Source organism: Pyxicephalus adspersus, chromosome 2, assembly GCF_032062135.1.
Source record: "Pyxicephalus adspersus chromosome 2, UCB_Pads_2.0, whole genome shotgun sequence".
In the NCBI taxonomy this organism is placed as follows: Eukaryota; Metazoa; Chordata; class Amphibia; order Anura; family Pyxicephalidae; genus Pyxicephalus; species Pyxicephalus adspersus.
Window position 1 is genome coordinate 160,321,184 of NC_092859.1, and position 12,368 is coordinate 160,333,551.

The 12,368-nt window shown below is 44.1% G+C and overlaps 1 protein-coding gene across 1 annotated transcript in view; it reads left to right on the forward strand.

Annotated features, from left to right (window-relative positions):
* Positions 1 to 12,368, forward strand: part of LOC140324818 (cytosolic purine 5'-nucleotidase-like) — a gene marked incomplete in the record, with an annotated part of 23,987 nt that overhangs the window by 1,648 nt on the left and 9,971 nt on the right. Inside the window, 5 exon segments of the mRNA XM_072402939.1 lie at positions 4,395 to 4,512; positions 7,862 to 7,957; positions 9,557 to 9,648; positions 10,094 to 10,151; positions 11,330 to 11,423. Coding sequence (XP_072259040.1) covers positions 4,395 to 4,512; positions 7,862 to 7,957; positions 9,557 to 9,648; positions 10,094 to 10,151; positions 11,330 to 11,423 — 458 coding nt within the window.

The window sequence follows — 12,368 nt, forward strand, 5'->3', positions numbered from 1 at the left end:
ATTTGTTTCTATAAACTGAACACCCCAATATTTATATGTAACTGGGGACCCCCTTTATAAATCAGCCCCGATGGGTCCACATCAGTGTCTGCAGTCCCTGGGTGACCCCACAATATGTTGGGGGTGATCAGATTCATATAATACAATAATGGGGTTGTGGCCCCATAGCCGGTGGCCCCATTGACCGAGGAGCCGTCACAGAATCATTATCACTAAAACCACAAATTCTCCATGGCCGGTTTGTGACGAGTCGGCTAATCGTTATCATCATCATTGCTCATTTCCTGCGGGGGTCATCCACCCAAAACCACAACTCCCAGATACCACATGGCCGTCCACTCAACACATTGTTATCCAACAAGATCCATCCAATCATCATCCACCAATCCAGGGGACCAACAATGGTGGCCCAACCAAGAATGGTGACATTGGGTGCCCATGGCTCCCCGGGGCTGCATAGTGACCCCAAATCACCCGTAATACCCACCAATCATGTGACCGGCTTTGTATTGCCTCGCATTGTATCATGTGCTGGAGTCTCTTCAATGGCCCTGGGAAAGAAAGGGCTGGACTGGGGTAAGTGCAGAGGGGCATTTGTCCCCTCTGTCCCCAAGGTCAGTACAGATGACTTACGTTGGGTTGGTGGCCCTTATTGAAAATACTTATTGAAAATACCCCATGCTAACCCAATACTACCCCCATACTACCCCATGCTAAGCCAATACTACCCCCATACTACCCCATGCTACTCCCAAAGTACCCCATGCTAAACAAATGCTACCCCCATACTACCCCATGCTAAACGAATACTACCCCATGCTACCCCCATACTACCCCTTGCTACCCCCATACTACCCCATGCTAAACGAATACTACCCCCATACTACCCCATGCTACCCCCATGCTACTCCCATACTACCCCATGCTAAACGAATACCACCCCCATACTACCCCATGCTACCCCCATACTACCCCATGCTAAACGAATACTACCCCCATACTACCCCATGCTACTCCCATGCTGCCACCAGCTGCAGAATGCGGCCTGTCAGTATGATCAGTGGGTCGCCTCTTCTCATTGGTCCAGTGTTGCTCCTCATTCTGCCCATTTTGGGTGAGCCCATCCCCTCCATGGGGGCATCATCACACCAATTGGGCCCACAGTACTCACATTGGCAGCTGAGCTGCCCTACTCCTGCACTTCCGCTGCTGCTAAAGGGGAGCCAATTCTACGAACATACAGATTGGGGGGTTGGGGGGATCAGCGGGTGGCGGGGTCACTTATTTTAGTAATATTTAGATGGGACAGTATTGCGGTGTACACATGGCGGGGGATGGTGTGCTGGCTTCATTAGAGTCATACTTGGAGATTCCTATATAATGTACTGCGCTGTGTAATATGTTGGTGCTATATAAAACCTTTTTATTATTAATATGAACTGAGAACCTCAATGAATATGCTGGAAGTCTTTACCAATAAAACGTTTTACCGTCTCCGGCTTCCAACAAGACGATTCACTTATCCTACGTTCCATGAATTCTATGTTATTATTATTATTATTATTATGGGGGGCATCAAACAATTCATAAGGGATTCGGAAAGCCGAGGTCCACATTCAGTTTGTTATTTTTCGTGTCACATAGAATTATCATTTGTTCGAAGGTTTTCCTCTCCGGAGTATTTTTGGGGTTTCCCTTTAGGGACCGGAACCGCCATAGAGAGTTCTGGTGGTGAGATTGTCCCACACGTTCAGTAATTAGAGGGGCCGATAGTTCCAACTATTCTGACCTTGGCTCGGAGTTTGGGCACTCGGGATCATCCAATGACAGGCTGGCACAATGGCACCACTCTCTCTGTCTCCACCAATACCAGGCCAGCGCTAGGTCTGATGTCAATGTGCCCGGCCTGGATTGGCTGAGCCATACGCTATGCTTAACAATGGCAGCTATAAACAAATGATGAGCTCCAAAACTGGGCCAATTAAACCTTTTTTTAAAGAAAATATAATTTTTGACCCAGAATTCCCTCAATTTCTTGACTGATCCAGTTCAGATTTTTGTTCCACAAACCTCTAGCAGAAACCTCAATATACAACTGCCCCCCCCTCCCCCCATGTCCCCGGATTTTGGGGCCCGGAGCCCATCCACCCTCCACTAACAAAGAATTCCTGGCACATGATCTCGGCCAAGCTTTAATAAACTTTTATTCCCGGAAAACATTCATCCCCCATCAATAATCTTTAATTGATAAAGCCCAAGGACAGGTGGGACAGATCAGAGGTCAGAGGGGGATATTTGTTTGTCCTGGAATAATAATAAGCTTTGCTGGGATTAGGCCCATGGATGGGTAAATGGTGCAGCGGGGAGGTCCGTGGTGGGGTACAGAGATTTGTTTGTCCTGGAACAATAATGGTTTACCAAGTTTTGCTGATTTCATCCTTGTGTGCTGTTGGCTTTCTTTGTGGAGTTGAAAGTTTAACTTTTAGCAAATAAAGAATAAGTATGACAGATAATACTGAGCTCCGTTGTATGAAATACACAAATATGGCTGCAATCACTACGAGTGGGAACAAATCGTCAGGAGGTGCAGGTCAGCTCCAACGCTCCACCTGGGACTATGGATGCCAATCTGCGGAGGGCACGGCACAGGGTGGAGGTGCCAGCACCCATCACGGGTTGACCAGAGCCGGGGGGAGAGGATATTGGGATGTTTTCAGGTACCAGGTACTGCAATCTGCACCCATTCAGGGCCAGTGAGGGTGAAAGGTGCAAGCAGGCGCAGGGTGGCCCTAACCAGAGAACCATCAGGATTCAGCCGAGAGCCAAGCTAAGGTTATAAACCAAAGACGAGTCAAACACAGGAAAATGTCAGGTAAAGGGGGTGATGGTAGACAAATACCTAGCGAGAGGACCGGGGAGAGCTGGGCCCATATAGACACCTGAACCCCAACACCTGTGTGAGTCCACCTGGAGGAATCGCCTTCTAGTGGGGACAAGCAGTACTACAGGTTTCAGATGAACTCCACAGCATTGTCATACCCAGGGGTGGGCAAACTTTTTGGCTCAGGGGCCAGTATCTGATAGATGGAGAGTTTGTATAAATGTAAAAAAATTAAAAGCCCAACGGGCCGTATATGGGCTGCAAGCCGTACTTTGCCCATGCCTGGTTCTGCCTCTTAAAGTGCACCTCCGCACACAAGGTGAAGGCCTGACCAAATGAAGCAAAGGAAGTAATGAGATGGGTAGGGGCGGGAGTCAATAGGCTTTGCTGCAAATGTGTGAGCTTTTGATATCAGGCACGTCTTAGATCTTTAGAATACACCAGAATATACTGAAGGTGAAAATTATCTGCATTTGATCTCCTTCTGATCTACTTTGCATTCCCAAAAACTTTTTTGGGGGAGAGGCAATCCTCAAATGAAAGTCCAATGTGGCCCTAAAGGTACCCATAGATTCTAGAGGAAGAAGTGGGATGATACATGCACAGCCCTCTCATTGCTGAGCATTTGTGTTTAATCAATAGAGAAGAGATTGGCTCCAGCAAATATTGCCATCACATCTTCCGGGGGGAGCAAAGTGAAAGATTCACCAACTCACCCTTTGATTTCTCCAAACCTGACATAGCTGAAGTCTGCGGGATTTATAGATTGCATGTCTGTGGTTTGGCTGCAGTCCCCGTACATCGGCTGCTATAAGATTCCTGAGCATTGCTCCATTAGCCTGACTTCTGGGAAAGTCAATATTTGCATGCCGAGTATTCCTGGGACCGCTATCACCTTATAGACGGTGCGTGCTATCACATAGAAATGTGACATCCGGGGATCTTCTCAATGTTTCTGCTACTAAATACCTAATGTCTATGGCAGATGTTGTCTCCAAGTCCGGTCCTGAGAGATATCACAAAGTTTATTTAGCTCAATCCACTCATTTCACAATCTAAAATCTCAGATCTGAGTGGATTGGTCGTCCAGTAAAGGAATATCGGTTTGTATTCTCACTGATGAACTTACAATGCAGCCACAAAGTCTAATTAATTGGTATATAAAGGAAGCGGCTGCAATCATAAAGTACAACCACCTCTTTCATTTACAATAGGAGAGCAGCACATACTCAACCCAGTACCCCTCCAATATGACTGATGGAAAGATCTGATTCCATTATGGGGAAATGATGTATTTGTTTCAGTAAATACAAACACCTATAATAATGGTTGATGGGTTTTCTGAATGTTACGATGACCTCATAGATAGTTTTAAATTCTTTTCAGAAGATAAAACCATGCTAGAAATGCTGTAAATGATAAATATGTATAAATAAGAACACATTTGTATAATTTAGGCTATAAAGGAATAAAATAAGTGCAGTATACATGAGCTGTCCTTATATTCTTGCAGTGTATCGCTCCCCGGACTATGAAGAACTTGGCTTCGAGTTGCTGGTGGACAGATTGGTTTGCATTGGATATCCCCATGAACTCCTTACATACAAATATGATCCAACCTTCCCTACCAGGTCAGTCATTCTTTAAGTTTTTCTCTGGAATTTAGGCGAAGGCCCTGATTTAATGAAGTTCCCCAAGGCTGGAGAGGATAGACTTCAATCAGTGAAGCTGGGTGATCCAGCAAACCTGGAATGGATTTCTTCATAGTTATAAATGCCATTTATTAACAAATGTTTGGAATCCATTCCAGGTTTGCTGGATCACCCAGCTTCACTGATGAAAGTGGATCCTCCCCAGTCTTGGGGAGCTTTAATAAATCAGGCCAATAGTCAATACGTTAATGAATATTGCTGCCACAATGGAATCCACCTTATGTCCATGGCCACCAGGCTAAAACTTTGCCAAGTCTGGCCACAATGCAACTTAGAAGAAAAAAAAAGGTGCATACCCCAAATTCTATAAAATTGCCTCAATATTAGCACAAATCACCATAGTAGGAGGAACTGCACACAAAAATTATTTATGGAGCTTACAGAGGAAAAGCTCTACAGATTTCCAGGACCCCAGTGAATGCATTTTGCACCAAGGTGTGAATCTGATTCACCTTCTCTCTAAGCGCCATGGTGCAAAATGTATTCACAGAGTTTCTGGAAATCTTCCTCCGCGTTCCATGAGTAAATTCTGCGGTCAGTTCCTGGGTAACATTTTATCTTTTACCACTTTATTACTTCAAGCAATTATTTGGGATTGCCTCGCAGCTGTCCTATTGAAGGAACTATGGCTTCATGGTTCAATGTAACTTATTGAATTAGAATGGAAATTTGAATTGATGTTTATAATGGGCTATGCCATCAGAGTATGTATTATTGTTATTATAGTTCTCGCTTCTCCTGAAGAAGTGGGTGCAATCCACAAAACGTGTCGAGGATAACTGTTAGTTGCATGATGGAGATCATGTCTGTCTGTATGTGTGCTGGTACCTTTGTGGGTTTTTAAATAAAATGTTTTTATAGGATTATTTGGTCATATTTAATAAATTAAATGTATTAGAATTATATAGCTAAAAAATCTTTTTGTAAAGAAGAAACGTTGAATACATGGGCCCTTTAACGTCCCAAATATATTTTTGAAGTATTAAAGTGGTATCGGGATGCGGCACTAGGGATGAGCGAGAATATTAAGTTCGATCTCGCGGCGAATCGGTCCTTTCTCCCTTACTGAAAATGTAGGCGAGAACGGCTTTCTGATTCACCGAGCTCTGGCCAAACAGGAGGAAATCCTCTACAATCCCTGGCCACTAGAAGGTAATTTACCCCTAGTGGCCCGGGGATCACAAACAGAAAGTCTCCCAGGGAATCCTCCTGTTATAATTTCTTCGATCTTCCAATGGTTTTGCGAAATCGGTTCGCTGAAATTTTGTGGAACCATCGGAAGTTCAAGGAAAATTTTGCCAGAGGCATTCTCGCTCATCCCTATGCGGCACATGATGATAAATTCAATGTAGGGAACCTCCACAAACTAGTTAGAAATGTATCTCGTATTCTTTATCAGTGACACACATACATCACCATACAGATATACAATGCACTCCATCCATTGCTATTATTATGTGAGATTCACTCTTTTCATTGATTAGTTGTATCCAACACAATAAGTGCTAAATTCCCACAACGTTTGCCATGCAGGAAGAGCGCACAGTGGGGCTTCAGATGGCCAATATGCAAGCTAAAGGGTTTAATTCCTCCATCAGGTATTAGGAATTATTTTTATTTTTTTTAATAAACAGGTTTTATATAGCGCCAACATATCACGCAGCGCTGTGCAATAAATAGGGGCTTCAAATGACAGCCTAATACAGACAGTGACACAGGAGGAGTAGAGGATCCTGCCCCGAAGAGCTTACAATCTAGGAGATGGCCACTTCTTACTAATGGACGCAGCAGACACCTCCATTCCATCCATCTCGGGTGGGGGTTTGATTCCACACCTCTGGCCACCATTCTCTTCCCTCTATTGGCTTCCTCTATATAAACCCGGACTCTCCGGTAGCCTGGGCTGACTATAGAGTGATTCTGTTCCTCCGGCTGAGATCTAAGCACCGATATTATGGAATTATTACTGATAGCAGAGCCATCTTATCCATCCTATTTGCAGCATTTGCAGCGAGTTTTGTATATATTTGTATTGTAGATCATTGCTGAACCTGATTGGCTGTGAGCGGGGATTCCTTGCTGCTTGCTTATGTATTCAGCTGATAACATTATCTGTCCATGCAGCCATCACTCACCATGTTATTCTCTGCTAATGATGAAGCCGCAGAATTTAGCAGATTATATGGAACTCTGAAACTGCTAATACAATTGTTGTGTGATGGCTCCAGGAAATGGTGGGGGAAGTTTGGGAATAATAAATGAGATTTATAGTGGGAAGATGAATACTTAGGAGACATTATGTGTCTTGGTACAGAGAATATCCCTTCCTGAGCTTACAATACCAAAATATAATAAGAAATGACATTCACATGGATTATATTCCATTCTGGGGCCCCCCTCAGTCACTGGCCAGATAAACCTATCACAATGGTGCTGTATATTACCCCTCCAGCATGAGATCACATAAACCTGTAATTTGCCATGGCAGAGGTCTTGTGAAGAGGAAAAGGATGGATGACCCTGGGACTGTAGTTATATGGAGGTTCTGATAAGGAAATAAACCTCAGCCCATCAGAGGTGTAAATTCTATGAAAATTGTTTGATTTACAAAGTAGCTGGGAAAGTGAATACTGGTTTCAAATTAAACCACATTCACTGAAACAACTCAAACCTGGGTAGATTCACCAATCGCCATCTAGCATTTCCAATAAACACCTTTCAGTGCCAAGGAACACCTGGCTGCAGAGATGACCTGTGGCCACATACCTGAGGTGACCTTTACTTCCAGTACTCACCTCTGCTCATACTGAAGTCTTTTTAACCGTAACTATAAACCTGAGTGATGTGGTGTTCCTGCCCAGCGTGTCCCAGAACCTTCTGTTACAATTACCAATGGGATAAAAGACATTGAAAAGGGTAAATAATCAGATTTATAAACGACACAATGGGGTGTGACCCCTAGATATTAGGTTCACCGATATCATCAACACCAAGACATATAAAGATGTGTTAGCTGATATCTAATATCCATTTGGGTGGAGTGACCCTTTATTGATGGCAAAATGTATCAGCTGACATCCAATAAAACAACAAAAACAAAGCAAAGCGGGGCAAAGTTTTTATTCTGATTGAGACCTATTCAGCGAAGGAGCGGCAGTGTCCTCATAGGAATGTGACAATGAAACATAAAAGGAAATTTGTTTTCATAGTAATATCCTAAAGTCATTTCTTCCATCCCAGAGGGTAATGATTGTCTTTTCTCTGGCAGGGGCCTGGTATTTGACAGTCTGTATGGAAACTTGCTGAAAGTGGACTCCAATGGGAATGTACTTGTCTGCGTCCATGGCTTCCGCTTCTTGAAGGGGTGAGTGAGCCCAATGGCAATGCCAGCTCTGAGTGACGGGAACCAATGCAAGCCGAAATCCGGACCTGCGAGTGGGATGACACTGGGGGGCTGTCATGGTGCTAAATACTGCCTGCAGATCCCTGAGGGTTTAATATTGCTATAAATAAATCCATTGTCCAGTGGCCAGAATTCCTGACGGTCTCCTCTTTGTCCTCTGACAGTCGCCTCCGGTGACCTGTGCCATGGTTATCTCTCACCCCCCCATTATAACATTAATAATCATTAACTAGAAATAGCTCATAGAGAGGAGCTGCAATGTGGAATCATACAAACAAGATGGACCGCTGCTTTGTCAGGAGTCAGGAGCTTTCCTTTTATTATATTATTCCTATTATTATACAGCATTTATATAGCACCAACATATTACGCAGCGCTGTACATTAAATTCCCTATTCACTTCACTTGGTGTATTATTATAGAGATTCTCTGCAATAATTACATGCCGATATGATTATTTGTTGGAGGGTTCTGATCCAGGCAATATATTGTTTGCATTATATGAGAAGTATTACTATGTAATGCAGGGATAGTTTTATCTGTCCCCAACCGTATCGAATCTTCTGCCTTCTCCCGTCATTCCCTGCACCCCTTTACTTTTTTCTCAATTTGATAATTAAGGGGTTTGAAGTTGCCTCTTTACCCCGGCTCCCCATGGCAATATACCCCTACATGGGGCAAAGAGGGAAGTTTTTGTCTTATAATGGACATCCGGCACGTGTCATGTTTTGTATGGCGGGTTGTAAGTGAATGACCCATCCATTGGATATTTAGGGTGTAACTGCAGGCCGCCCCCTCCATTCAGTCCTATGGATAGTTCATGCTAGCTTTGTGTCCAGAGGATTGAAGGATTGCAGATTGCTTTGCTGGCCGATGGGTTAGATTTGGACAAGTAGCCGCATGGCACCGAGGAGCTCACACAGAATATATCTCATTGTATTGGAGAAACCAGCAGGCTGGGGGTTGGGTTTGCTGTGCTGCCCAATTCTCGGTGCAATATTGTGTGTTGGCATTGGCTGGGTTTCCATAACACAATACATGCCAATGTGCAGAATGCTTCATGCTAACGTGCATACAATACCACAATGGAAGGAGAATCTCTGATACATACCGATCCAATGCTGTTATCTGGGGATTTTATTATGATTAATATACAGGATTTATATAGCACCAACATATTACGCAGCGCTGTACATTACATAGGGGTTACAAATGACAGACAGATACAGACAGTGACACAGGAGGAGGAGAGGACCCTGCCCCGAAGAGCTTACAATCTAGGAGGGTTTGCTGGAAATGGAAGATTTCCCCGATTCTTATGGATGACATCAAACTTGAGCCAGCCAGCAAACCTCCCGGTGAAATACTCCTCACCAGTGCGGGTTACCATAGCTAATTATTGTAGCCTTGGCATAAGATTGTGCACATTTGTATGGAAGTATATATGGCGCTGGTCTGTGCTGAGTGGTGGGATTATTGGTTGGTATTTATCTGTCGTCGATGTCATTGGCAATGAAGTTGTCAGATCTGATTGTCACCCTCACCGTCTTCTCCTTGCAGAGCCGAGGTTTGGAGTAAATACCCCAACAAATTCATCCAGAGAGATGACACCAAGCGGTTCCATGTTCTCAATACTCTCTTTAATCTGGCAGGTAAGGAATGTGTTTACCTACAGAGGGCGCTAGCATAGCTGAGGTATAGCCGGGGTGCAGGAGATTGCAGTGCGGGTCAGGATATGGACAGAGAGGGGCAGATAATGGAATTCATGGCACCGGGTCCAATCACAAATCCATTGCCAGATCAATGTCAGACGCAATACACGTGATGTGAAGTCCCTGGCCTGGGATGGAGTACATTGAATAGGCAGGAAGGAACTCCGCACCTTAGATTTGGGATGAGATTGAGAAAAGTCCTGGTTTGTGGTGCTGGGGCCATCTGTTCTGGAGCTTCATTGGCTTGTCATGTAGGGTGAATGTAAGGTGAATAGATTGGACTAACATTCATTGACCTTCAAGGAATCAAGGCTATCAATAAAAGCAGTTACAGAAGATTCAGGCAGGTTTAGTATTACAACTCATGAAATCTTTTTATTTCCAGAGACTTATCTGTACGCATGTTTGGTGGATTACTTCACTGACTGCTCCCGATATGTAAAGTAAGTGTTCTTTATAAATAATCGGTTTCCTATTCATTACATTAGAGACGTTTTACACAAGTACCACTGAGCCAGGGAAGTATTCTCTAATAAAGTGGCCAATCAGTGGGCATGGAACTCTACACAAATATTCCAATATATCCAATCCCTGACCTCTCTCCAGCTGCTTCTAATGTCAAGTTATTGGTTTTTAAAGATTCCCTAAGATTGCATCAAAGATTCCTGGTTTAGTCGGTTTCTAAACGCTTAGAAACACCTGCTGTTTAGTTTGGGTTGTTGGCAGACTGCCGGGATCTGCTTTCCATTCTTACAAAAAGTTTCCGTAACTTTGGCGTGAGCTTTAAATGTTAAATCAGACCTAAACTTTAGCCGCCTTAGATTGGCGCTGTGTGATGAGCGTTCCTTGCTGCAGGGTGAATGCTCACCAATCCGTGCCATAAAGATAAAAGCAAGTACAGCGTATACATACACCGGGGGCTTTCACTGCTTGTTGGGCATAATCCGGGCACAGGGCCCTATAAAGCCCGACTTACCAAAATACTTTTCTTTCTTGCATGGGGGGTGTACACAGAGTGGCGTGAATCCACTGATTGGGACAATGATATTTTTAGCAGGGTAAGGAAGGGTTGCAGCGTATGATGAGGTCGATATTATTATGCGAGTCTTGATTTGTCGGGGACCCCCCTGCCCCAGTTGGATCATTTCTTGTACAGTTGTCACCAAACCCAACAAAACTTTGACTCTTTCCTAACGAGGCTTGGACGATGTACATAGCATTCACCCGATATGGTCAGGCTTGTCTTGTGGCGAGAATCTGACATTTGAAAGGCGATCGCACATCGTCATCCATGGGTCCATCCTGACAGATCCATGGGGGTCGGACGATGAATGACTGCAATGGAAATGAAATGAGGCGAGCACAGCGGGGTGCCACTCGCTCATTGTGTACATCGCTCATTCATCATTCACACTCCTCATGAAAGATCGTTTCCGGTGGCAATAATTGAATGTGTGTAAGTGGCTGCAGAACCAGAAAGCGGTGAATTGTCATCTTCTCATCCATATAATGACTGATGCCCAATATTTGCCCGGTGATACATTACAATGGTCTGATTTACAGATTATTTTATTTGTATTTATTTCATTGTCCTCATGCAATGTCCTGAATTTCTTCCCAGCTACGACACCGGTTACAGACACGGAAATCTCTTCATGTCCTTCCAGAGCATATTGCAGGAAGTTCGAGATGCAATGGACTATGTGCATGACTCGGTGAGAGCCGGGGGGGGGATGGTAAACATACTATCTGGTAACACGTGTGTCAGCAACACGTCACAGGGGACACATGTGGAGGAGATAAGAATGTGATCGCTCTACGCCTTTCTGTGCCGGAACCCTGGCCGGGCCTCTGATAGTCCCATCACCCGACTGACCCACCAAACCCAACCTCCTCCGGCCATATTATAGGCTCAGAATAACATTTGTACAGTCTGTTCCCAATTATTGGTCCGTGTTATTCTGCCCCTCCCATGCTGGCCCCTGGGGGCTCTCTGTGTGCAGAGCTGGAGTTTAGTTTGGACAGAATTGTCAGGTATTTCTATGAAAACATTGAGGCCCCGGGGTTCAGGAGAACTACAATGGTGAATTGGGAGGGGTGCGAGGTGCCAAAGCTTCATCACATTTCATCCGTGTTACATGTTCTACATTGCCGTGTTACCTACAAATTGTGCCGGGGACTTTGTGGCCACAAAAATCTGGGCTCAGTGAATGGAACAAGCTGGGTATTGGTGAAGCGCCAGACCAAGATGCCGATAGATCGGAGTTTATAGCCAGATCTATGGTAGGGATGTCATGTGACCGATATTTTACCAAAATTATTAATGGGTAAAGAGACCCTGTCACCAGCTTCAATATAATAAATAATCCCATTATAAATACATGCAACATTTTCCTTTACAATTATTTAATAATTTGCAAGGAGCTTTATAACTTCCAGAGAATCCGACAATTCCAAGAAGAATCCATTTCACTCCTGATGTCATACACAAAGATTGTACAAATAACATAGAAATAAGAATGTTGTGTGTTTTATTGGTAGAAAGATAGAAGATATTGGAAGCGTGCAGAGAGATTTTAGGTCAATATGTGGACAGGGCACACGTAATAATTTCAATGTTCCTCTTGTTTGTACCACAGGTATCTAGTTACCCCTATATT